Source organism: Gobius niger, assembly GCF_951799975.1.
Source record: "Gobius niger genome assembly, chromosome: 10".
NCBI lineage: Eukaryota > Metazoa > Chordata > Actinopteri > Gobiiformes > Gobiidae > Gobius > Gobius niger.
In genome coordinates this window covers 35,320,317-35,348,294 of record NC_136861.1, presented here as the reverse complement: position 1 = coordinate 35,348,294, position 27,978 = coordinate 35,320,317, and the positions used below count along the sequence as shown (strand labels likewise).

At 47.0% G+C, this 27,978-nt stretch overlaps 1 protein-coding gene across 1 annotated transcript; it reads left to right on the top strand.

Annotated features, from left to right (window-relative positions):
• Nucleotides 1-78: 78 nt before the first annotated feature.
• On the top strand, nucleotides 79-27,945 carry LOC306969402 (primary amine oxidase, liver isozyme-like; the record flags this gene model as incomplete). Its single annotated transcript, XM_079565023.1, has 6 exons — nucleotides 79-1,404; nucleotides 6,175-6,406; nucleotides 7,361-7,479; nucleotides 11,459-11,625; nucleotides 25,754-25,886; nucleotides 27,569-27,945. 6 exons carry the CDS (start codon nucleotides 79-81, stop codon nucleotides 27,851-27,853), a joined length of 2,262 nt encoding a protein of 753 aa, XP_079421149.1. The 3' UTR covers nucleotides 27,854-27,945.
• Between the last annotated feature and the right edge of the window lie 33 nt (nucleotides 27,946-27,978).

Here is a 27,978-nt window from a genome sequence, read left to right as displayed (position 1 = left end):
CCCCGCGCGCGCAGGGGGCGGGGGGAGAGTGCGGGGACATTCAGCAGTTCCTCGCGCCCTCAGACAGTGCGCTCCAGGATGAACTCGCTGGTGAAGTGGTGCGTGGGGCTGCTCGTGCTCCTCTCCCTGCTCCTGAACCTTGCGCTGATCGTGGTGTACTCGCGCACGAAGCCCCCGTGCGCGGCCCGCAGCAGACACGCGCTGCGGGGTGAACATGACGCCAAGAGCCGCGTGTTCGCGGACCTGAGCCAGGACGAGCACGCGCAGGTCCAGAAGTACATGCTCCGACAGAAGGACCTGCGCATCTCCACGCGCCAGGGCACGAGGCCAGATGAAAACTTTCTTTTCCTGATTGACCTGCGCGTGCCACGCAAGGCTGAGGTGCTGACTCACCTGGACGCGCACGGGCCCGCGCCGCGCAGAGAGGCGACTGTGGTGGTTTACTACGGCAGCGAGGGCCACGTTAAAGAGTATGAGGTGGGTCCTCTGCCCAATCCCAGCTACCACCGCGACGTGACGCGCGAGCGCTACGGAGGTGACCTGCCGCTGAGCGCGCGCTCCGTGACCATTGGAGAGTACATTCTGCTGTTCCAGTTCATCGAGGAGAGAGTTTTCTCTCCCCTGGCCGCGCTGCTCTGGGAGAGCTTCGGTGTGGACCATGAGCACCAGCTCAAGCCCTTTGAGCAGATGCCGCGCGGCTCACGCGCGGATGACCGCCGCACCTGGATGTCATTCTGCCGCGAGCTGAGCGGACTCTACATCCAGCCCGTGGGCTTCGAGGTGCTCGTGAACCACCGCAGCCCCAACGCGTCACAGTGGCGCGTGGAGCGCGTGTTCTACAACGGGCAGTACTTCGACTCCGTGGCTGCGCTGCAGGGCGCGTACAGCGCGCGCACGGTGAAGAAGATCGTGAAGACTCCGTGGGAGGACTACGGCTCTCTGAAGCCACGGACCCGCCCCCTGCAGCTCGGCCCGCAGCTCGTGAACCCTGAGGGCGCGCGCTACAGCGTGAGCCACAACCACGTCCTGTACATGGACTGGAGTTTCGCCTTCGGACTCAGCGCGGCCACGGGCATGCGCGTGTTCGACGTGCGCTTCAGGCACGAGCGCATCCTGTATGAGCTGAGCGTGCAGGAGGCCATGTCCGTGTACGGCTCCGTGACCCCAGGGCTGGGCATGACCAAGTTCCTGGACTCTGGCTTTGGCATCGGCCGCTTCGCGCACGAGCTCGTGCGTGGCGTGGACTGTCCGTATGACGCCACGTACGTGGACACGTACAGATACATAGACGCGCCAGGGCCCACGCGCACTCCCAACTCCATCTGTATCTTTGAGCTGAACCTGGGCCAGCCGCTGCGCAGACACTTCGCGGACTTCTTCCACAACAGTTACGGCGGGATGTCTGTTATGGTAGTGGTTTAGTCCATACGCTACTCTCGAGCGCCCTCTTGTGTCTTGGGGGATTGTCTGGTGAGGGGTTAAAATAAATGGCTGCCAGCACTTCCACACAGAGCTGTCTCGGTTTCATTGATTACAGCTAACCGGTACTTACAACGAACAAGACATGGTGTCAGAAGTGGTCCGGGGGAGCGACGAAACAAAAGAAGGACTTGCTCTTACTGACCGGAGTGAACTCGCGTTTTAAGCTTGAAGAAACAAGCGCAGTAAGTGCCGAGCTAACCGAAGCTAACACGATAGTGGCGCCAGTTAGCATCGATCGTGACACATCATGGCAGCAGCCGCAGCGCCACCAACGGCATTTCAGATCTCGCCGCCACCAAAATTTGACTTCAAAAAGCCAGAAGAGTGGCCGAAATGGACCAAACGGTTCGAACGATTCAGGATAGCTTCTGGGCTCGAGCTACAGCCAGAAGAAAACCAGATAAACACGTTGATTTACACAATGGGTGAAGAAGCAGAGGACGTGCTCACTTCATTGAACCTGACAGATGAGGAGGCGAGTGATTACAACACGATGGTAGCCAGGTTGGAAGCACATTTTGTTGTGAGAAGAAATGTCATTTTTGAACGTGCAAAGTTTAACCAAAGAAAACAAGAAATAGGAGAGACTGCAGACAGTTTTATCACATCATTGTATGCCCTGGCAGAGCACTGTGGCTATGGTGCCCTGCACAGCGAAATGATCAGAGACAGACTCGTGGTCGGGATAAGTGACAAGCGGCTCTCGGAGTCACTGCAGATGGATGCTGAGCTTACGCTGGACAAAGCAGTCATGAAAATTCGCCAAAGCGAGCTTGTGAAGAAACAGCAGGATCTTCTGAAAAATAACTTCAGACAAGTAAACCCCTGCAACGTGGACAGTGTCAAAGCAAAAACGAAGACTTTCACTAAAACATTCAATAAACCACCAAAGGCAATGAAACAAGCCCAAGAGAGAAACACAAATCGTGACACTCAACAATGCAACAGGTGTGGTAAGGCACCCTATCACAGCAACCACATTTGCCCAGCCAGAGATGTATTCTGCAATCAGTGCAAGAAAAAAGGACACTATGCACGAGTGTGTAGGTCAGGAGCAGTAAGAGAAATTCAGGCCGCGGGTAATGACGATGACAGTGAAAGTGAGGTTGCATTTTTAGGCTCAGTAGCTTCAGATAAGTCAGATGATGCATGGGTTACGACTGTCAAAGTAAACAATCTAGACTGTGTGCTCAAGATTGACACAGGAGCAGACGTCACTGTCCTCCCTGAAAAGGTGTACAATACTCTAGCACAGAGACCACAACTACAGCCAACTAAACTGAAACTGTATGGGGCGGGCATGTCGCCTCTTGCAGTTAAAGGGAAGTTCACAGCTAACCTAAGCACAGCCAATAACTCGTCAGTACAGGCAGTGTATGTGGTAGCAGATCTGATACAGGGATTACTCAGTCGCCCAGCAAGTGTAGCTCTCGGGTTGGTGGCTAGAGTGGAGGCAGTGTCACTCACATCGGTAGAGGCAGTGAAGCATCGTTTCCCAAAACTGTTCAGTGGCTTAGGCAAAATGGAGGGGGAATACAGAATTGAGCTTAAAGAAGATGCCAAGCCATTTGCTCTGTCAACACCCCGACGCGTCCCACTACCCCTGTTACCTAAAGTTAAAAAGGAACTAGCTCGTATGGAGGAGCTAGGGGTCATTTCAAGAGTGGAGCAGCCCACTGACTGGTGTGCCGGGATGGTCCCGATTCCAAAGCGATCAGAAGAGGAGGTACGTGTATGTGTCGACCTAACAAAGCTGAATGACTCTGTCAAACGTGAACGACACATGCTACCATCAGTCGAGCACACTCTGGGACAGCTTCAAGATGCAAAGATCTTCTCAAAACTCGATGCAAACTCAGGATTCTGGCAAATCCCGTTGTCAAGAGATTCAGCACTCTTAACCACATTCATCACACCATTCGGGAGATTTTGTTTTAATCGACTCTGTTTTGGTATCTCATCTGCTCCCGAACATTTCCAGAGAAGGATGTCCCAGCTCTTGGAGGGGCTGGATGGCGTGGTCTGCCAGATGGACGACATACTGGTGTACGCTGAAACGCAGGCCCAACACGACACACGACTGGAGGCAGTTCTGAAGCGGCTCGAAAAGTCAGGAGTGACGCTGAACAGCGAGAAATGTGAGTTCTCTAAAACCTCCATTAAGTTTCTGGGACAGATCATTGACAGCACTGGAGTGAAAGCAGACCCAGAAAAAGTGAAAGCAGTCAGCAACATGGAGGCACCCACAGACGTCAGTGGTGTGAGGCGGTTCCTAGGGATGGTCAATCATTTGGGAAAATACCTCCCTCACCTCGCAGAGAAGACACAGCCACTGAGGGATTTGCTGGGTGCTAAAAGCATGTGGTGCTGGGGTGATGCACAACAAAAAGCATTTGACATGATCAAGTCAGAACTGAGCAGGCCACCAAACTTGGCACTCTACAACCCAAAAGCCCAGACAACAGTATCAGCAGACGCATCTTCCTTTGGACTCGGAGCAGTGCTGCTTCAAAAGCAAGAAGACGGCACAGTCAAACCAGTCGCATTCGCATCAAAAGCACTCAGCCCGACAGAACAAAGGTATGCTCAGATTGAGAAAGAGGCCCTGGCCATAACCTGGGCGTGTGAGCGGTTCTCAGATTTTCTCATAGGCATCGAGTTCCATGTCGAGACGGATCACAAACCTTTAGTGCCACTTTTAGGCTCAAAGAACCTTGACGAGCTACCACCACGTGTACAGAGACTGAGAATGAGATTAATGAGGTACTGTTTCTCCATTTCACATGTGCCTGGCAAATGCATTGCGACTGCGGACGTGTTGTCCAGAGCACCAGAAAAGACAGTGCATGACAAAATATTAGGAGAAGAAATAGACTTGTATGCACATCAGGTTGTCACTAATCTTCCTGCAACAGAGAAAAGGTTACTACAAATCCGAGAACACCAAGACAGGGACGACGTATTGAGACAAGTGAAACAATACTGCTGGAATGGCTGGCCGGACAAACACAAAATATCAGGGCCATGCTTTCCCTATCAGCAACACGCCGGTGACCTCACAGTTGAGAATGGCCTACTGTTAAAGGGGACACGTATAGTCATTCCCAAGTCACTGCAAAAGGACATTTTGGGCCGCCTACACACAGGTCACCAGGGCATCGCAAAGTCCAGAGAGAGAGCAAAGCAGTCGGTATGGTGGCCAGGACTCAGCGCACAACTGCAGAAGTTAGTGTCTGAATGTGACACGTGTGCTAAAGAGAGGCCACACCACAGAGAAACACTACTGCCCACAGAGTTCCCATCACATCCGTGGGAGTTGGTTGGTGTTGATCTTTTTGAATGGAATAACAGCCAGTACCTGCTTTTAGTGGACTATTTCAGCAGATTCATAGAAGTAGCCAAGCTCACACACACTACTTCTACGGCAGTGATTGAACACATGAAGTCCATCTTCGCAAGACACGGCATTCCTGTGGAGGTTCGGAGTGACAACGGCCCACAGTTCTCATCAGAGCACTTCCAAAGATTTGCCTATGAATGGGACTTTGCCCACACCACCTCCAGTCCAAGATTTCCCCAGAGCAATGGCGAGGCTGAACGAGCCGTGAGAACAGTGAAAAATCTACTGCAAAAAGAGAGCGACCCCTATCTTGCGCTCATGGCATATCGTGCCACTCCGCTTGCTAACGGCCACAGCCCTGCAGAGCTCCTGATGGGAAGAAAACTTCGCACGACAGTGCCCATCCTTCCATCCTGCCTCAGTCCAGGGTGGACTGACATCACTACGCTGAGAGAGAGAGAACGGAGGGAGAGAGAGAAGCAGTGGAAATGGTTCAATAGCAGACACCGAGCACATGACCTTTCGGGACTACACCCAGGAAATCAGGTTTGGATTACAGACATGAAAGAAAATGGGACAGTCACAGCCAGGGCGGATACACCAAGGTCGTACCTGGTTCAGACCCCCAGAGGACTCCTGAGACGCAATCGGAGTCATCTTGTCACTCTCACAGGGTCTAAGACCGACCCTGAGGACACCCCTGGTTATGTCCTGCAGAACGACCCGCCACTTGATGCACCTGCTACTCCTCGACTCCCAACATCTCCAAATAACCGTCCTACAGAGAAGCGGTATCCAACCAGGGAGAGAAACCCTCCGAGGTACCTTAAGGACTTTGACCTAGGTAGAAGGTACTCTCAAACGCTGAGTGACCAGCCCGGGGCAGAATAGTCCCCTCACTCAGCTGAAGGTATGGGTAGTCTATCCCACCTTCATAGTTAGTTCATTGTTCAAGATAAGAAGAAGAAATGTTACGCCAATTACAAATGTAATAACAGATAATCCTGTACAAATTTAAAAGAAAAAAAAAATAGTTCTATTTACAAGCTAAGAAAGAAGTTTGTTATCACAGCCCCAATTGGTAACAGTACATGTAAATAAGATGCAATGTTTACATTTTTGCATGATAAGTTGACACAATTTTGATGTAACGTTATCGCTCATAACGTACTGAGAAAGGGGGATGTTATGGTAGTGGTTTAGTCCATACGCTACTCTCGAGCGCCCTCTTGTGTCTTGGGGGATTGTCTGGTGAGGGGTTAAAATAAATGGCTGCCAGCACTTCCACACAGAGCTGTCTCGGTTTCATTGATTACAGCTAACCGGTACTTACAACGAACAAGACAATGTCCAACAGCGCGCTGGTCTTCAGGACCATCACAGCCATCGAGAACTACGACTACATGTGGGACTTCATCTTCTACCAGACCGGCGCCGTGGAGGCCAAGATCCACGCCACAGGCTACATCTCCGCCTCCTTCCTCGTGCAAGGCGGCCTCAAACATGGCCACCAGGTGGCGCCAAACGTGCTGGGCAACATCCACACACACTTCATCCACTTCAAAGCAGACCTGGATGTGGCGGGTGAGTTCAGCCAACTTTATCTAACAACAGCAGCCTCCTTAAAGTCTGCGGAAGTGTAAGAATGCACCTATAGAAAACTATAGTAAAATATCATAATACAATCAAATAGCACAACAATATCAGTGCTCCAGGTACTCCAGGCTTCCCCGACCACTAAAAACGTGTTTGGTGGTGGTCAGAGGGGCCGATGGCACAGACTGGTGCCTCACTTCCCTCAGTTTACCCCAGGCCCAGGGCAGCTGTGGCTACAACATGGAGTATGGAGTGAATGTATAATGACTACACTGTTGCGCTTTGATATACTTGGCAATACAGGCTTGTAAAGCACAATACCACCCCAAGTACAAAGCCTTAAGTACGAGCTGCAGTACTCAATGACCACGTCACATATGTGTAAAGCATTCTGCAGACGAGATCAAAGTACAGCCTGTTTCACTACATACAGCACACAATTATAAGTGAATGCAGGGGACGCAGAGGGGAAGGGGAGAGTTCAGCACTCTGACTGCCTGCTGGTTGAAGCTGTTCATCAGTCAGTTGGACCTGGCCTGGAGACTCTACAGTCTCTCTCTGTGAACATGTGCATATATAAAAGCAATGGGGTTGGATTCCCAGAGGGATCTCTCACATGGCTCCAATTCAAAACATGAAGCCTTGACCTCAGGGACTCAGGGAGAGGAAACAAGACCATGGAATCTGACATCTGACACCACAGGTTCAAAACAAACTCCAAACTAAAGTTTAACATATCATACAGCGACTAGAGGACACCGTTCTTTAGGAAACTAACAATACAAATGCTAGAATTAGGTCAAAGGTAGGGGCTAATATGTTGTTTTCGTGCAACATAACAAACTAAAGAGCATATAGATAGTTTTAGTTTTAGTTATGACTTAATAGACTTTGTTCTAACATAAATAGTGTAAAAATCAGCGTGATCTCCTGTGGTCTCAGGAGTGAAGAACATGTTCCAGACCAAAGACATGGAGTACAGGAACATCTCGCTGCCCTGGGCCCCGCATCACTACGCCATGACGCCGCACCTGGTGGAGAGGACGCTCACCACGGAGAAGGTACAGCCTTTTTCAACTCGATTCCATCTTCTACTGCCATCAAAGCCCATAAACCATCACTGAGCTGCTAAAGCGGCGCTGATCGAGGCACCATTGATTTGTTGGCAGGCCGTTAGCTAAAATGGTGGCTTGTTGTGATAGGATTAATTCCCCCTGGTGCCTGCGGAGGGCGCTCTAAGAAAGATGCAAGATGCTGAAAGTAGTAGTAGTAGTAGTAGTAGTAGTAGTGTTCTCTCACTTTCCTCTGAACGTTTCCACTCACACCAGAGGAGCAGACATGGAGCTTCATCAGCCACACACGGATCAAACCATCTCCTTGTGCCTGAAGCAAAGTCGTTGGATTTCTCTCAAAGTGGAGTTGATTCCAGTGGTTCTGAGATAAAAGCAGTCGAGTTACTTTCAGTAACTGCCCTCAGTTCTTTGAATGTGCATGGTTTAAAACTAATCTAAGATAGAAATAATCAGCCTGGTGCAGGTTTCAGATTTAAATAAATGGTTTCCAAACTGTGGGGCAGGGCCCAGAAGGTGGACATGTTAAAGGAATAGTTCACTGTTTTTCCATACTGTGATATGTTCTTACCTGAGCTTAGACGAGTTGATGTGTACCTGTCTGGTCTTTGTGCGTGCATGTGGAGGAGCGTGGTCGCTTCCAACTTCACCCCCGTTTGGAGCTATAGGAATACATTGGGAGAGGCCAAATGCTAACAACATCTTTGGTCTTTGTGCGTGTCTGAGGGCACGCACAAAGACCAGACAGGTACACATCAACTCGTCTAGTCTCAGGTAAGAACATATCTCAGTATGGGAAAACTATTCCTTTAAGGCCTTTAAGGTTTTTTGAGGAGGACTGTTTATCTCAGAGCAAACGCTAGCATCGATAAACACCACCTAAAAGTGTTTGTATTAAAGACAGGCCGATTATTTTTTGAGCGGCCCGTTCAAAAGCTTTTTAGTGTTAGGCGTTCTGTTCCTCCAGAGAAGTCTTTGCTTGGGGCCCCAGAAAGGCTGGCACCGACTCTGGGCTGCAGGGGTGGGAAGAGTAGCCAGAATATTTACTCAAGTAAAAGTAGCGTCACTTTGAAATGATTTTTTTCTCAAGTAGTGGTAAAAAGCAGTGGCCCAAATATTTACTCAGGAAACAGTAAAAAAGTACTGGGAGAAAATGTTACTTGAGTACTGTGATTCATGTTTCCGTCGTGGCAAAAAATATGAGAAACAAGAAGTATGAAATAATGTACATTTACAGTAGTACATGCAAAAGTCTGGGCACACCTCTAAATTTTCATGAAATTCCTTTGATGAAATCGCTCGGACTAATAACCAGACCCTTAAGATCTAAGGGAAATGAACCAGGTGGACTTCTTTAAATCTTTTCCTCACAAAACTGTATGATCTCCCCTGATAGAAAAGTGTCAGAAAGAGGGATTACTCAGGCCTGAAGATGAAGGATCTGGAATGATTCGAGGTTTGAAAGGTGAGCACTGGGCAACAGTAAATGTGTTTCAGGGATCTTGATTCGGGTTTGATCGCTTCTACAGCGAGTACACAACACAACCAACCCAATACAAGCCCATATAAGTGAGGCACAAGATTGGTAAGTGTCACATGTGCTCCTGTAACTGATCAACAGCAATATCTCTTTTCTCTCTAAGTGTAAAGGAGGTAGAAAGTAATCCAGAGAGTTTAGTAACGTGCTCAAGGGGACCAAAGATGCAATGAAAGTACATGATCTTACAGAAGAGGGGCCGCCTAACCCGCCTATTACTTAGACATCTTTGCATATTGATTGACCAATCAGACAGATCAGTTCCAACCAGTTTCAGACGCACCTCCAAGAACAACAAATGTACGATCTGCAGATTTGTTTCAGATCCTCAGCTCACAAACCACTTCCTCCTCCAAAATGGCAAGGGCACAAGTTCAGCAGTTAAACTTTAACCTTTTTAACTTTTATTCATATCACAAAAATCATAAAATGTCAGCATTATTTTAGCATCTTACAACATGTCACTGCTTATCTCATACAGCAATCAATACTCTCAAAGTAAATGACTTTTATAATGATAAGTCTAGCATCTAAAAATATATATATGCAAAATGTTACTTCTCGTAGCACATAGCAATGAGCTATTTCTCAGTCTCATAATGGCTCCTGTGATTTCCCCGGGCCTATGATGCCCTCAGTATCTAGAACAACATATATATATACATATATATATACATATATATACATATACATATATATATATATATATATAAATATTACTACAAAGCATAAAGCATTACTGGTGATTTAAGGAGGCCCATTGTAAGTGTTTCTCCTCTTTGCATCTTCTCTGGAAACAATGATTGTTCAACATCATGGTTTAGGGCAGGGGTAGGGGTTCAGTCGTGGAGGGACGATTTTAGTCAATGCCAAAACACCAAGGACCGAACCTCGCCATTGTATCCTAAAGCAAAGACCTTTTTTTTCTGCAAATGCCAATGTTTTGCATCACTGGTTTTCAAGTGGTGCGGCTTCGGGCCCCACCATTACCCCAGGATGACAAGCCATGACCCAAATACAATTGTAAATGGTCACATATCGTCTATATTTGTATAATAATAATTCCCAAAATCATCTTTGGGGCCAGATGTTTTGTGTGGAGGGCCGTATTTGGCCCCCTGGCCTGACGTTGCCTACCCCAGCTTTAGGGGAAGGAGACAGAAAGCAGAGATTTAAGCTCTCAGTTTCCGCTGTGAGGAACATTGTGAGGAATATGAAGACCAGAGGCACAGTTCTTGTTAAGGCCTGAAGGTGCAGACCAAGAAAAACCTCAGATAAGCAGAGGCGCAGGACGGTGCTCACAGTCACAGAGCAGCTCCAAAGACCTACAGCAGGGGTAGGCAAGTATGCGTCGTGGAGGCCGATTTTCATCTTTGCCAAAACACCAGGGGCCGAACCTCACCATTGTAGCCGAAAGTAAAGAACTTTTTTCTGCAAATACCAATGTTTTACATCAGTGGTTCTTAAGTGGCCGAACATTGCCCCAGGATGACCCGAAACAAAACTGTAATTTGTCATATATTGTATAAAATATTGCATATTGTATAAGTTTTTGTTGAACAACACTGAAATTATGATCAAAACAACCCAATAACAAACATTTGAACAAACTCTGTTACTGTTCCCATGCAGTTTCAGATGGAAAATGTTCCCTTTAGACTCACGACCTACTGAAAATGGTTCCGCAACCGATTTGTGGGTCTAGAATCCCCGTTTTTACATGATATAATATGACCAAGTGGGACGTTCTGCCAGGACATTTTTAAAATACTGACACTATTTCTCACAATTTTAGATACTTTAACAGGTATTTGACCTCTTATTTGCATAATAATATTCCTCAAAATCATCTTGGGGGCCAGAGGTTCTGTGCTGGAGGGCCATATTTGGCCCCCGGGCCTGACGTTGCCCCCCCCTGACCTACAGCATCCTCCTGCTGCAGATGGTGTCACTGCATCGTTCAACTATTCAGCACACTTTACACATGGAGATGCAGTGTGGACGAATCATGCGGAAAAAGCCTTTTCTCTGCACACGCTGAGGTTTGCTACAGCACATATAATACGAATACGGTGCTGTGGACTGATGAAACTAAAACAGAGTTATTTGGGCGTTGTGCATGGCAGAAAAAAACACAGTATTCAAAGAAAAACACTTGTACCTACAGTAGAATGTGGTGGTGGTTCCATCCTGCTGTGGGGCTGTGTGGCCGGAGCAGGGACTGGGAATCTTGTTAAAGTTGAGGGTCGCATGGATTCCACTCAGTATCAGCAGATTCTGGAGAACAATGTCCAGGAATCAGTGACAAAGCTGAAGTTGCGCCGGGGCTGGACCTTTCAACAAGACCACGGCCCTCAACACTGCTCAGAATCTACTACGGCATGAGATTGAGTTGCTTTGCTTTGGTACATGCCCACGCTCTTCTCTTCACAGGAGGCGGCGCTGCGTCACGGCACTAAGACCCCGCGGTACCTGCACATCTCCAGCAACCAGACCAACCGCTGGGGCCATGAGCGCTCCTACAGGCTGCAGGTGTACAGCTTTGCCGGGGAGCACCTGCCCGAGAGCCAGCCCGAGGAGAAGGCCATGTCCTGGGCCAGGTCAGTCACAGCCTGGCTTACACTCACAGCTCCTGCATGTTCTTCCCTTTGCCTCATGTTCTATTCTGCTTCATACTGTATGCAGAATACATCACAGCAAGAGGGTCGCAGGTCTCATTCCTAACTTTCTGAGTCCAATCAAATCACTAAGAACAGAAATGGTTACCTTATATCTAAGGTTGATACACGTACCCAGGCAAGGAGGAATGGAGGTGAAATGAAAATAGACTACTGTGCATAATAAAGAAGATGAACAAAGCCGGCATTTATAATAATTCCACAATATTTATTTTGTTTACCCCTGTTGAGTAAGGAGTTTTTCACTCCTTCTCCTGTGTTGTCCACTTCCTAATTAATTACCCAAACGTCGGACAACACCAAGCGTGTTCAACACTGGAAGAAGAGTTATTGACAAACAACGCTACACTACCAGCTAATAACACATACCAGCACAGATGACCCAGGATTCAGAAGATTAAATCACAAAGGTTTATTTCCCTAACAGGTCATCTAATACAGAGCTCTGCTTCCCTAGTTCCCTAACATCGAGCCTACCAGCTGTCCATTGCATGGGAGAGACTGGATTTTACTAAGGAAGCAGAGTATTTGTATCACATTAAACATTGGAATATTCATGAGCCTAAAACTAAATCTCATTGGTTCCTTTGGCTCCAGTGCTTCTGCTGCATCACATAGTTCCGCCCTGCGACCCCCAATTTTATGTCTTCAATGGAATGTTGCAACTGATAAGATCCTTCTGGAGGAAGGCAGTTGTTTATCTTACTTTTGGGGCACGGGGGTTTTGTGCTCACACACTTTGGTGTTCTGGTACTTTTCCGCTGTAACAGAGAACTGAGAATACTTCGCATACATTTTGTTAAGTCAAGCTAAACAGTAATAAGAATAAAAAACAGTATAAAACCTTGTATATATTTTATAATTCTTCATTCCCCCTTCTGATCTCGATAGAGATCAACTAAAACACTAAATCCCTTAACTAATAAATGTAAAACCTTGATTGAACAGTGATTCACCGTTTCTCTGAGTATAAAAACCACCACCAGGTCTCCATCTTCATCTGAGCATATTCAATCAGTTCCTGAAAAGTTTCAAAGTCATCTTTTTCCTCCCAGACATAGTCTCCACTCACCAACCTCTCCCAACGAAAGGTCAGCGATGGAGTACCAAGGTCAACAGTACACTTTATTTTTCTGTGCCTCGCGCACCATCACGTATTGCTATAAAAATAAACATTCCTGCAACACAAAGCACAACAAAACAAAACAAAACAACACTCTTAAATGTTTGGTTAGATAAAATCTCCTCCACATTTTCCATCATAGCCTTCGTCTGGGTCCAATTGATTTTAAACGCCATTCTGGCTCTTTCAGTATACAGATCTTAGACGCCCCCTTCAGGCGTCTCTGTAAAACCCATCTCCAGATCCTCAGGGCCTCCTGAGAGGGCTAAAGCCCTGGTTATCATGCTGCGAATGAGAGGTACAACACAACAAAACAAAACACAACATAACAGTAACACAACACCTATTATAATACTCACTTTTTGAAGGATGTGGATCCAGGAACCGGACTCTAGCCAATTCAACCAAGTCCATTGTGGATTTGGTCCTTGAGTCTACTCACCTTATCTCTAATTGCGGTCCAATTTATTGGATTTACCCAGTTTGAAAGGTTAGCATAGTTAGCATACTCCTTGCAACCTGGGTGTGTGTATTTTCCTTTTTTATTCCAAGTTTCAATCGCTTGTTCTGTATAATGGGTAACCCATTATAAGTGTGGCGGTTGGATACTGCTCCTCGCCTTTTAACCAGTATCATTCCGATTTGATTACAATAAATGACTACATTTCCACCTTGTTTTTAGCCTACTTTTTTACACATATTATACAGTGCTTGTTTTAATTCTTTCACTGACTGACCTTCAACCATTTTATCACAATTGTTTTGATCTTCTAATTTTAAAGCCATTAATATTAGTAGTATGCAGAGAGCTAGTATTACACCCCACACCCCGTATGGGCACCTAAGTGGGCCTAGCTTTTGTAGCCATGACTTTAGAGAGGAGCTTTTGTCCTTCTTTATCTCTAGTTCAAGTTTATGGGTTTGTGGGTTTGCTTGCCCACCCCCTTCAGTGGGGCTCTCAGACCCACTTTCACCATCATTAGGCAAAGTGTGGGACCAGTGGTAGCCGGTCTTGTCCGAGCAAGGTTTCAGATGTGTCCAATGAAACCAGCTGTCTTTTCCCTGCACTTTAACTGCTGTAGCAGTCCTCTAAGTCACTTCAAAAGGTCCTAAGTAACGGGGAAAGTTCCATAATTCTGTTAAGGCCTGTTCTATGCCCTGTCTCTGTTTATCATGGCGAAATGGCCTCTGGGGACATACACATGTGCACCAGGGAGCACCGTTAGAACCACTGGATCAACTTTATTACAATGTCCGATTTCAGCGGGCCCTTCCGCCCACAGCTCTCCTGAGAACCCAGCCAGCATTTGAGCAGTCCCCTCATGATCTGTAAATTCATGGCCGTGTGACCGTGAGACTACAACTGCATCAGTACAAGAACCAATGTCAACTTTGTAAGCTTTTTAAAATGGACTATACATTATGCCAAGAAGTCCGGTCTGTTCCCATTCCAGGGTGTGGTTCAGTTTATAAGTCAGAGGCCCTAGTTTGCGCGCTTCATGACCAAAGCCTAAGAATAGAGAGATATGTGGGTCAGTAAGCAAGTCTTCTTTTATAAAAAGGTTTCACAATTTCAGGCAGGACAACTGGGGCAACAACTCCCGTTTTGTGGACATAGAAATGGGTGGCTGTTATCGTATATGTGTTTCCCTTTAACTCTTGTTCAAAGTCTAACTAATATTGAGGGTCTAATGCTCTATCATATAAAAGAGTGCAATGCAGTGGGTCTTTGGGAGGGGCTTATGGGTGCAGCATCGAGAACCATGGTTTCCATTCATCTGTGGGGTATCGGGTTCAAGGAGGAGCCAGTAGATTGAAACACCAGGATATTCAGGGTCCTCTCGAAAAACATAAAGTCCATGAGAGGTTGAAGGTGTGCAGGTGATTTTCTGTCCATTAGACCATGTGACCTGCATTGCGTCCGGGGAGCATTGGATGGAAGCTCCCGTAGCTTGTAAAATGTCTCTTCAATTTCTTTGTCATCCGTAGAGGGGTCGCTTTTCCCGTGAGCCCTGAAAGGTTGATGTGTTTATCACTTAGCATGTGCGGGGCAGCCTTCCTCATCGTAGAATACGTAGCACCCGTATCCACGAGCATCATCAACTTTTCCCCACCAACCTCTACAGGAACAAACGGTTCTGGGGTGGAGACAGGACTCACCGGGCACCCCTAGCAGTGGTCATCCCTGTCGTAGGGAAAACATCCTTGGGTGTCGTACACAGGGTAGTTATGTCCTCCACCCCCACGCCTCCACGGTGCAGGGCCAGGCCCTCCCGCTGGGTTTCTCAGAGGAGGCCCACCTCGTCCTCCTGGATTAGCTTGGGCTGGGGGTTAGGAACAGTCTCTAGCCCAGTGATCTGTGGCTCCACAATTGTAACATCCTGACTGAGGGCACTGTTTGGCCCAATGGTCGGTTCCTCCACATTGGAAACATGACTTGTCTCTGTTATTTTGTTGCTGCCGTCCCCCATAGCCCTGCCCGCCGAACCCTCTGCCTCTAAACTGTCCCCTATTATTCCCTCTGCCCCTCCCACCTTAGTTCCCATGTAAGTGGATGTGTGTTTGGGTTTGGGGCATTGGTGGGAGCATGTTGGAGTTATGTTGCCCTAAGGGCTGTGATTGGGAGGCGTATAAGGCGCTTGCGGGTGATGGGGCAGGCGTGTCTGCTGTTTCAGTTGTCGAGGTTGTTGCCACCATTTGCCCCTGGGCCTTGTTTTTTACGTCTTTACTCGCAGCTGTGGCCTGTTGCCGTGCTTGGTTCAGCTGAGATTTTAGCAATTCTTCTTGCATTTCTTTAAAATTTGTTTCACGCTCGCGTTGTTTTTTGTTATACAGATCGGCGTGATGTTTTAAATGTGTCAAAAAGAGAGTTGAGTCCGAAGACAATCCTGGAACACTCATCAGGCTTGTTTTAATTGGTTCCGACAAAACATCCAACACCCCCTGGAGGAACAGACACATTGTTTGGGGGTTTCTATATGGGTGAGTTTGCATTGAGCTCACATAGATCTGAACACATTGTTCCAAAAATTTAGTAGGGCACATCCCAGGTAAATAGGCGGAAAAGGTTGGGGGCTACGGGTGTGGAGGGGGATACATTAACTCCACCACCGCTAAAAAGCCTTCCACATGTGGGTCAAAAGGTTGATGCAGGGGCAGATTGTCCAAACCGGATGTTCTCAGGAGTTGATCCACTGCGTGCGGAGGAGCACACGACGCCACCAGGCCTCTCAAATCTCCTACTGCTAATGTGGCATTTGCGCACTGCATTTGAAGAGTGCGAAACCACTTCCTGCCCCCTTCCTGTAGGGGTGGCAGGGTGTTTTTCATCTGTTGTATTTCTGTACATTTAAGTGGTTTATATGCCATAGGGAGAACATTTCCCACCTCTGGCGCCCCAGTGGGAATTAGGGGATATGTTCCTCTTGCCACTGGGTCTGGTTTGGCTTTAAGTGTGAATTCCTCTAGTTTCCGTCTAAGCTCATCAACTTCTGCTTTCCTCCATTCTGCTTCCTCTTTCATTGTTTTAACCTGGTCTTCATAAAGTTCTCGTTGTCTTTCCAATGCTGTATCATGCGCTTCTTTGGTCATTTTCTGAATTCTATCGAAGGCTTCTCGTGCCTCTTCTTTCGTTAGTTGGTCTGATGGAGCCACATCCAGATCCAGAAGTCCGTGAAGTGATTTATGAGGGTAGAGAGAGCCACCAGCTCTCCCCGCCTCATATGAAAGGGGGGCCGAAGGGCCCAAGACGGGGCCTCCTCCCTGTGGGAGGGGCTGTTTTGTCCCGCCCCCCGAAGTGGGGGAGAAAATCTTTTTTTCCTTTGTCCATTTAGATACGGCAGCCTCCAAGACCGGTTCGATTCTTTGTTTGATCTTAAAATATCTTCTTATTGTGAGGTCTGTGAGTTTTAGGTCTTGCTTACCCAATTTTCTTTTTTTCTTCATTGCTTCCGCATCTTGCATTTCCATAGCGCAGAGTTCTACTCCCGCCGTAAGCGTTCCACAGAGTGTTCCTAAATCATGTGGTTCCTTAGGATTTCTCTTCTGTTCTTCATACATTCGTGCACACGCCTCTGTTGCCTTCCTTACCTCTTTCTTTGACCTTCCCTTCAGGAAGCCCGTTCCCTGGCACAACCACATAACCCATTTCTCACAATTGTGTTTTCCCGACATTTCTCTTACCTTCTAGTCGCTTTTTCTTTTTCTTTTTCTTACCTTTAATTCCTTTTTCTCTCCGCGAAAACAACTTCACGTATCTCTGTAATTCACTTCACACATTATTACACTTCTTTTACACTTCTTTAATTAATTCTTTTTTTTTTTCTCACACTTCTTTAATTAATTTTTTTTTCTCACACTTCTTTAATTAATTTTTCTCTGCTATTTGGGACTCTAACCCACTATTTTAGACGGTCCCCAAATCCGTCAACGACTTATTTCAACGTTTTAATTTTAGTCCACGCGTCCGTGGGCTTGGGAGGTCCTACCTACGCACCTTTCGGCTTTTAAAGGGTAAAACCCAGCGTGCAGTCCTCTACTTCTTCTTCTTCTTCTTTTTCTCACTTCTTTTGTCATTTCACTACTTTTTCTCTACTTTATTTTCAACAGTTTATAATTTTAACGTGTGTCCCTTATTCCTTCCACCATCAATTCACAGATTATACCAGCCAACAGTTGATTTCAGTAAAAATCTTTAAACTAAACTTTGGAAAATAGCCAAATAGACGTACTTTGAGACTCACATTTTAGTAGAAGTCAAAAGTCGTCTTACCTTAATCTAATTGGACGTCCGTGAAATCGCTGATGGCTGGATGTGGAAGGAACGACTGGTATGTCTTTCGCAAATAGTTTTAAGGAGACCGGACCTCAGCCGCGTCCCGTGTTGTCTGTCTATAAGTCCCCCTGCAGCACGTCCGAGGTCACCACATGTTGAGTAAGGAGTTTTTCACTCCTTCTCCTGTGTTGTCCACTTCCTAATTAATTACCCAAACGTCGGACAACACCAAGCGTGTTCAACACTGGAAGAAGAGTTATTGACAAACAACGCTACACTACCAGCTAATAACACATACCAGCACAGATGACCCAGGATTCAGAAGATTAAATCACAAAGGTTTATTTCCCTAACAGGTCATCTAATACAGAGCTCTGCTTCCCTAGTTCCCTAACATCGAGCCTACCAGCTGTCCATTGCATGGGAGAGACTGGATTTTACTAAGGAAGCAGAGTATTTGTATCACATTAAACATTGGAATATTCATGAGCCTAAAACTAAATCTCATTGGTTCCTTTGGCTCCAGTGCTTCTGCTGCATCACATAGTTCCGCCCTGCGACCCCCAATTTTATGTCTTCAATGGAATGTTGCAACTGATAAGATCCTTCTGGAGGAAGGCAGTTGTTTATCTTACTTTTGGGGCACGGGGGTTTTGTGCTCACACACTTTGGTGTTCTGGTACTTTTCCGCTGTAACAGAGAACTGAGAATACTTCGCATACATTTTGTTAAGTCAAGCTAAACAGTAATAAGAATAAAAAACAGTATAAAACCTTGTATATATTTTATAATTCTTCACCCCTTATCAGTTTAGTCCCTTAAAGGGGGGGTATTATGCAAAATCGACTTTTTCACCCCGGTGGACGAGAGGGTCGCGTCCCTACGCCTTTGGGTCGGGGACAGGTCTCTCAACGTTGTTTCGGCCTACGGGCCCGGAAGTAAGGGATGCCGTCAAGCTGAAGAAGGAGTCCTACCTGGCCTTGTTGGCTTGTGGGACTCCTGAGGCAGCTGAGAGGTACCGGCAGGCCAAGCGTGCTGCAGCTCGTGCGGTCGCTGAGGCTAAAACTCGGGTCTGGGAGGAGTTCGGGGAGGCCATGGAGGAAGACTATCGGTCGGCCTCGAAGAGATTCTGGCAAACCATCCGGCGCCTCAGGAGGGGGAAGCGGTGCTTCACCAAACACTGTTTACAGTGCGGGTGGGGGGCTGCTGACCTCTGCTGGGGATGTCGTCGGGCGGTGGAAGGAGTACTTCGAGGACCTCCTCAATCCCGTCGTCACGTCTTCCAATGAGGAAGCAGAGGCTGGGGACTCGGAGGTGGGCTCGCTCATCACCGGGGCTGAAGTCACCGAGGTGGTGAGAAAGCTCCTCGGCGGCTCGGGATGAGATTCACCCTGAGTACCTTAAGTCTCTGGATGTTGTAGGACTGTCTTGGCTGACACGTCTCTGCAACATCGCGCGGCGGTCGGGGACAGTGCCCCTGGATTGGCAGACCGGGGTGGTGGTCCCTCTCTTTAAGAAGGGGGATCGGAGGGTGTGTTCCAATTACAGAGGAATCACCCTCCTTAGGCTCCCCGGTAAGGTCTACTCCGGGGTGCTGGAGAGGAGGATCCGGCCGATAGTTGAACCTTGGATCCAGGAGGAACAATGCGGTTTTCGTCCTGGTCGTGGCACACTGGACCAGCTCTATACCCTCCATCGGGTGCTCGAGGGTTCGTGGGAGTTCGCCCAACCAGTCCACATGTGTTTTGTGGATCTGGAGAAAGCGTTCGACCGCGTCCCTCGTGGTGCCCTGTGGGGGGTGCTCCGGGAGTATGGGGTCCGGGGCCCTCTGCTAAGTGCTGTCCGTTCCCTGTATGACCGCAGCAGGAGCTTGGTTTGCATTGCCGGCAGTAAGTCAGACCTGTTCCCGGTGCGTGTTGGTCTCCGCCAGGGCTGTCCTTTGTCACCGGTTCTGTTCATAACTTTTATGGACAGAATTTCTAGGCGCAGCCAGGGGCCGGAGGGTGTCCGGTTTGGGAGCCTCAGGATCTCGTCTCTGCTGTTTGCGGATTATGTTGTTCTGATGGCTTCAACGAACCAGGACCTTCAGCTGCTCTGGGGCGGTTTGCAGCCGAGTGTGTAGCGGCCGGGATGAGGATCAGCACCTCCAAATCCGAGGCCATGGTTCTCCTTCCCCTCTACAGGTCGGTGGGGAGTCCTTACCTCAAGTGGAGGAGTTCAAGTATCTCGGGGTCTTGTTCACGAGTGAGGGACGGATGGAGCGTGAGATCGACATACAGATCGGTGCGGCGTCAGCAGTGATGCGGTCGCTGTATCGGTCTGTCGTGGTGAAGAGGGAGCTGAGTCGGGGCAAAGCTCTCGATTTACCGATCGATCTACGTTCCCACCCTCACCTATGGTCATGAGATTTGGGTCATGACCGAAAGGACAAGATCGCGAATACAAGCGGCTGAAATGAGTTTCCTTCGCAGGGTGGCTGGGCGCACCCTCCGAGATCGGGTGAGGAGGTCAGTTACCCGGGAGGAGCTCGGAGTTGAGTCGCTGCTCCTTCACGTTGAAAGGAGCAGCTGAGGTGGCTCGGGCATCTGTTCCGGATGCCTCCTGGTCGCCTCCCGCGGGAGGTGTTCCAGGCATGTCCTAGTGGGACAAGGCCTCGTGGAAGGCCCAGGACACGGTGGTGGGACTATGTCTCCGAGCTGGCCTGGTGTCGCCTCGGGGTCCCCCCAGAACAGCTGGAGGAGGTGTGTGTGGATCGGGAAGTTTGGGCATCTCTGCTGAGACTGCTGCCCCCGCGACCCGGCCCCGGATAAAGCGGAAGAAAATGGATGGATGGATGGACTTTTTCAAGCTTTACATCATGTTATTATGTCACTCCCTCAGTAAAAACATGCCTGAAGTGTTGCCTTGGCACATTCACATATTTTTGAGTAATCTGTAAAAACTCTGATGGCGGCCATTTTAGGGATAGGTTTGCCTGAGTCCTCCTAGGAACGCCCCCACCTCCTGGAGACGCCTCCGAGCTTTCGTCACCAGCCGAGTAACCAACCACTGCTCCTCAGCAGAACCCCCTCCCCACTGATGCCACAGACAGCGTGTGGAGGGGGCGTGTCGGAAAGGCTCAGAGGTTCTTAAAGAGACAGAGGCCTATTTCAAGACATTCACTACAGCCATTTTGAAAGAGCAATTTTATACGAGGCAGTTATTCTAATTTACTGCATTTACAGACCAACAGAAGGTTCGGTCATCATCGTAGTGTGATATAGACTGGTGCTATGTGATTGAAAAAAGCACAATACCCCCTCTTAATTCCGTACAGTCCTTCGATCCTTTTGTTATTCTTCTATTCAGTCTAAGAACTCAAAAATACCCAAGAGGGCTCAAATGCAGTGGTGTGCCGTCAGGGCCAGCAGCAATCAATATTCTTTTTCCTCTTTGGCTAGGGCTAGCAGAGAAGGCTCTGGTAGCCCTAGCCAAAGAGGAAAAAAAAGTGTAAAATAGTATATTAAATTTCTAATTCATTTATATAATGTACAGTTGAGTCGCTTATATTGGTTTTTGTTGAGGTGTAACTGTAATTTCCTACTCAGAAAGTGCCTTAAACACCTCTGGCGAGCTGCTCCTCCTCAGGGCCTTCTCCTCAGGCCCTGTGTTGTCAGCCAATCAGAATTGGATGTACATTGACAGTGCGTCCCCCGGGGCCTGCAGGATGTGGGAAAACCGCTAATGTAACAACGCATGGACAAGATGTTCCAGGAGATCAGAAGTGAAGTGGATAAAGAGATATCCGAATGAAGTGGATTTATTGATCATGGATTTGGCCGTCCCTTCCTCATGAAGAGCTTCGATAGCAAAGCAGCCAGGCCGACAGCGGGACGTAGACACTTGGCTCCCTGGACAGGAGAAGAGTTTGGACAGGAGAGTTTCCAGCATGAGCTGTGCTGGGACAAGGGCAGGAACAGGTACGGGACGGCGAGCGCTAAAAAGCATCTCACACAGCACCAAACTGTAAGTATGTTAGTATCTTTTTATTACGGTGGATTATGCGTTTGAGTTCGTAACGGGCGGTACCTTGTGGTGTCGCTGCCCCTCAGGCCAGTGACGGGTTCAATGGGAAGTGGCCTGGTTGCTGTGAGGTGCTAGTTTCCGTGGGATTCCAGGGCTCACGCTGTGCTCGCCCACGGCAGGCGTGAGGGTTACATTTGTTTGGATCGTACGAGGCTAAGACGCCAACCGTAAAGCTGGTTGATGACCAGCGGCGTGGGGGATATTGAACACACTGTGTGGGGGGAAATGTTATTGTTTTTGTTTGTTAGTCCGTCCTTGGTAACAACGTGTTGGTCCTAATGCACATGTAAAGGGCGGACTAACCTTTTCATTACTTTTTGTATTTACTTTATGCTGTTGGTCACTTCCTGTCTAAACAGTACTGTGTCGTTTAGCTAAAGGAAACTGTGTTCCATGGGGCTGTTTGCAGTGTTTGTTGCAGTGTTAAAAGAAGCCAATCAGGTGTTTTTGTTTTGTTTTTTTGTTCAACCTAAAGATTGCAGTGTATTGTGGCTGGGTTTGTGGGTTTGCCCCGCCCTTCATAGTTTCCATTGAATTTCTTGGCTTGATTTCAGTACCTAAACAGATGGGAACAAAGCCTTCTGTCTCAATAATGAATAACATTGAAGTTTTATGAGACTCTGCCTTTTCACACCCTTGGCTCTACAACATTTGGCAAACAGTTTTGGGAAGTGACCATTTAGTTTTCGTTTTGGCTAACGCACAGCAGGAGCGAGGGGAAGAAGATTACGTGCAGCTGTTGGTGACAGTGGTTTGGCCTTGGACCTCTGATGCAGAAAACCACTGCAGAGAACCCTGCTGCTCCATCCACTTCCAGCGGAGCTACAGGTGGGACACCCATTCAAACACCAACCCCTGTCGTATTTGTGCAGCAGGACGGGAAGCTGCCATTATTCTCGGGGAAGGTGGACAGTAAAGATTCATGGACTTTGGACGAGTGGATCGAGCAAATTACACTTTTTGCGCAAACAAGAGGCAGAACTGGAAAAGAGCGAACATAAGTAAATTTCTACCAGCAGCACAAAGGGAATGTATGGAGTCAATCTCTAAGGTTTTAGAGGTTTATGGATGCACGCACTCTCATATCTCATTACAGCGTCGGTTTTACATCCATAAACAACTTGAGGGTGAGACCTTGATTGATTATTCTCATTCCCTTATGGACTTAATGGACCCGATTTCTAACAATGATGCTCAAGCTGCCTCTCTCACAGCCTCAAAAGATTTGCATGATCAATTTTGTGATGCTGTTTGTGACCAAGCATTAAAGAGAAGGTTGAGAGACCTGGTTAATGCCAACCCAAACTGGACTGTTTGTGAGGCCAGAGCTGAAGGGTTTCTGAGTTTTTCCTTGCCGTGCTGGAGAGTCTAAGGACGGGGGCTACCTCCTATTGGACATTATATTTGCCATTATATTTACCTGAACTTTTAATTGTCATATTTATTGCTCTGTTTTATTGCCTTGATGTTTGTTGCAGCCCTGTGAGGCGACTTCTGTTGTGATATTGGGCTATACAAAACCATTAAACTTGAAACTTGAAGCCTATTTGTTTTAGGTGTGAGCAAAGCAGCCATATTGCACGAAATTGTCCTAATGTTAAGAACGAACTTGAAAAGGCTCTTCAAAATCAGCCAAAACGAATGGAAAACTAGAGCCCACCAGTGTGCAGAGCCAAACACTGGACAACAAGGCTCTGATGATGTTTTTCATGTTGATTCTGATGTAAGAGAGTGTCTTGAGGTGGAGGTAGACCTTGGTAGGGTCAGTGTCCCATGTTTGTTGGACACTGGCTCTATAGTTGCCACAGTTACAGACAGTTATTTTAACAATAATTTCTCTCATCTAAATCACAAAGGGCTGAAGGACTGCAGGCGGCTTGGCCTAAAAGCAACCAATGGTTTGAAAAGCCCTTATGTGGGTTACATAGAGCTGGACGTGAATATCCTGGGTGTGCTGCTGCCTCGTCAGGGCGTGTTTGTGAAGGACTCACCTATTGACTACATGAAACAGAAAAAGAAAGCTGTACCCGGGGTATTGGGCATGAATATATTTAACCCTCTTTACTGTGAACTGCTGAAGTTGTACGGCCCTGACCTCTGGGACGTGCCAATCATCCAGTCTGCTCCATCAACCCAGATGCCAGGTGATGGAAGCCGTGGCCAGCTCCCCAGATCCTCACCTATTGAGAGTGCAGGGTAAGAGAACTATCCCAGCAGGCTGTCTTTAGTATGTCCCTGTTACCTGTCCTTGCTTACGCAGATGTCCAGAAGCCATTTGTCTTGGAGGTAGAGGCTAGCTATGGTGGTCTAGGCGCAGTGTTATCACAAGAGCATGGGGGTAAGTTGAGGCCCATTGCTTTTGCAAGTAGGAGTTTAAAACATAACATGAGTAACTACAGCTCCATGAAGAGCAAAACTTGGTGCCACAGAGCAGAGGTGGGCCTTGGAGTTAGCCTCTTTTGATTTGACAACAAAGTACTACTCTTGGTGACAGAATGAAACGCAGAAGCCTTGTCCACCTTCACTTCACCTCGGGGGAGTCTCTGAGTGAGGGGGAGGAGGTTTTTGGTGTACAAAGCGAAGTAGGTGTGCTACCTGGGCTGGCTGAGTCCGATATCTCTCAGTTGCAAACTCAAGATCCGACCATTAGTGCTTTTTTGAAATCTTGTGAGGAAAGGAGAATGCCCATTGCCAAAGAGAGACAGGAGCTCAGTTGGAGGGAGCTGGTGCGTCAGTGGGGTCGTCTAAGAAGAGACTCTGTACTTCACCGTTGTGTTCATGGTTCTGATGGTGGGGGTGAGGTTCAGCAGCTGGTGTTGCCCCGGTGTTTACTAGAACACGTCCTCCACTCTCTCCATGATGGGCACGGCCATTACACGACCAGGCTTGTTTTGTTTCAATAATTCTTGCACACTTTCCATAAATCATATAAACTTTATTTCACTTCTCAAATATCCCTGTATTTGTCTCCTGTATGATATATTTAACTGAAATTTCTATCCAAACTTTTGCACACCACTGTATATGAGACTCTGCCTTATCACAGCCCTGGCTCTACAACAAGTCGATCTCTGATGTCTTGCTCTGTCAACAAAACATCTCCTACAAGCCGGCAGTTTCCACATTATAATGCGCTCGTCTGTGTCGTGTGTTTCTGTTCACTCTCTATAGCAGGGCTTCTCAACCTGGGGGTCGCGAGACAAATTTGGGGGGTCGCCAGAGCATATAGATAAAATATGTATTTTAATATTATTATTATGGCGTCGTAGCATACATGCTATTTTACCAGGGTGCCATTATTTGTTCTAAATTTAATTCATTTTTGTTTTAGCCATTGTTTTTTCTTTGTTTTTTAAGAGTTATATAGCTTAACCTCTTAACTCCCGCCTGAACCGAGAGGATCTTTTTCCTCACGTCATCAGATTTGTTTTCCATCATTTTTTTGTTGGGTATTCAACTCATTTTTGTAGCTTTTTTTTATCACATTTTTTTCATTTTTTTAATCAAATTTTTGTCACATTTTGTCATTTTTTCGTCCGTTTCTTGTCAATTTCTTGTGACATTTTTGCCACTTTTTTCATCTATTTTTTTCTTCACTTTTTCGTCACATTTCCATCATTTTTTTCGTCTCAGTTCTGTTGCTATTTTCACACCTTTTTTCCAGAAGCTTTTGGACTGGGGTAAAGCCAAACTGGAGAAAATGTGCTCGGTTCAGGTGGGAGTTAAGGGGTTAATGTCCCTGTGTTTCCCATGGTCTGACCCGGGTGGGGGTCACGATCCTAATTAACTGCTATAATGGGGGTCGCGGCTCCGAAAGGTTGAGAACCACTGCTCTATAGCAAAAGATGCAAACAGACGTCTCCAAACTCAAATGTTTTCAATATGTTTGATATCATTTCTATATGTTATATAATCCGGTTTACGTCTGTTTTGTTGTTTCAATGCAGATGTTCATTAATGTGCATTGTCCCTATCAAATACATAAATACATTTCCCCCCGCAGTGTCTTGCCTGAATTCATGAGTGAAAACATCTCATGCAGAACACTCGCACTTACCTGAATGTGGCGCTGTGTGATGTCTGGGCAGGTACAAAGTGGCCGTCACCAAACACAAGGACTCGGAGCGCAGCAGCAGCAGCGTCTACAGCCAGAACAACATGTGGAGCGCCCCCGTGGACTTCAGCAGCTTCCTCCAGGACAACGACGACATCCACAACCAGGTCAGCTCCTCCTACAACCACAAGACAAATCCAGACTTGAAAAGATATCCATAAAACAGAGGAAAACGAGTGGCCATATGTTTTTTCACAGTCCCTTAGAGCAGCCAAAAGCTTGATGTCCATTGATGCTCGCTCATTAGAATACAGCCTCTGATTGGCCGGCTCTTAATTCCTCGGAGGCTCAGGGCCATTTAGTATAGGGCAAAAAACAAAATAAAAAAACGATGAAACTACAGTTAAGACCGTTGCACATGTTAAGACAAAAACATGGAGGTATGGATGTCAACCCTGTGGGCAATAATGACTTCAATCAGTACTAAGTAACTTGTTTGCCTTAATAAATACTTTTTGTAGTCCCTCTGGGTTAATACAAGTGTTGATGGGACGATTGGGGGGGTCTTTCATCTCCCCCTGATGTGTGTGGCCAGAAAACCACAACTGCAACTTCGCAGCCACCGGGTCAGAGTCACCAATACACACTAATGGAATCACAAAGAAGAAGCTAGCAGGCTAACGGGCAAAGCTAACCGCGGGCTAGCGCCAGTTACACAGCATTTACAGCCAAGTTTGAGTGAAAAAGAATATCTCCATTGTGTAACTGGATGTACAATATCCCTCTGTCCCTTTGTCTTTTCTGTCAGCGTAGTATTTACTCTCACGGACAATGAATAAGTAAAAAAAACGCAACATGCTACGACACCTGCAATGGCGCTTATGGCCTCTAGGGGAACGAGTTACTTAGTATACTGCTTTAACCCCTTAACTCCCACCTGAACCGAGCACATTTTCTCCAGTTTGGCTTTACCCCAGTCCAAAGCTTCTGGAAAAAAGGTGTGAAAATAGCGACAGAACTGAGACGAAAACAATGATGAAGATGTGACAAAGAAAGTGAGAAAACTTTGACAAAAAAGTGACGAAAAAGTGACGAAAAAATGACAAAATATGTGACAAAAAATTACAAAAAATGGACAAAAAAATGTCAAAAAATGTGACAAAAAAGACACACAAAAAAATGAAAAAAAATGTGACAAAAGACAACAACAAAAAAAATGGACAAAAAAATTGACAAAAAATGACAAAAAAATGACAAAAATTTGACAAAAAAAGACAAAAAATGGGAAAAAAATTGACAAAAAAATGACAAAAAATGTGACAAAAAAAGACAAAAAATGAAAAAAAAAAGTGAAAAAAAAAAAGGGACAAAAAATAACCAAAAATTACAAAAAAGGTTACAAAAATGAGTTGAAGCCCCCCCCAAAAAAGATGGAAAAAAAATCTAATGACGTGAGGAAAAAGATCCATTTAGATGAGTTTTGTAGATCTTAGCTTTCAAATGAGGTGCCTACAGGATTTGGGTAAAGCTGAACTGGAGAAAATGCTCTCGGTTCAGGTGGGAGTTAAATTCCGGAGCCAGCCGCCTTTTATGGTTTCAGGAAGAAGTCAGCCAGAATAAGTCCATTCTTAATTCACACACAGACCCGCACTGAGGGGCTCGTTTCCAAAGCGAATGGCAAACGTGGATCAGCAGCAGGGTCATTTATGCATCTTTCTTTGTTTTATTTGTCTTCTATTGTCTCATGCACCCGCTATGAAGCCCCTCCCTTGACAAACGGCCCCCTACAAGATCTAAACATCCGACGCAAACTAGTTACCACCATTTATGAACACTGTGATTGTTCCAGGACCTGGTTGCCTGGGTGACGGCCGGCTTCCTCCACATCCCTCACGCCGAGGACATCCCCAACACTGTAACCGTGGGCAACGGGGGCGGAGTCTTGCTGCGGCCCCACAACTACTTCGACGAGGACCCGTCCATACACTCTCCCGACAGCGTGTACTTGGAGCCCGGCTCCGAGGGCAGCTGCGAGAGCAACCGTATGGCCTGCCTGTCCCGGGACTCCTGCGCCCCAGACCCGCCGCCTTTCAGCTACAGCGGCTTCGACGGCGCCATGAAGTTTGAGGACTGAATGTAAACATGAACAATCTGTGGTTTTAATGTTTAATGCAGATCAAACACGCCTTTCTCCACTCACTGCTTCAGCTGCTCGGTTTGATTGAGTTTTGGATATTTTAGCGATCATAGAGGGATGTG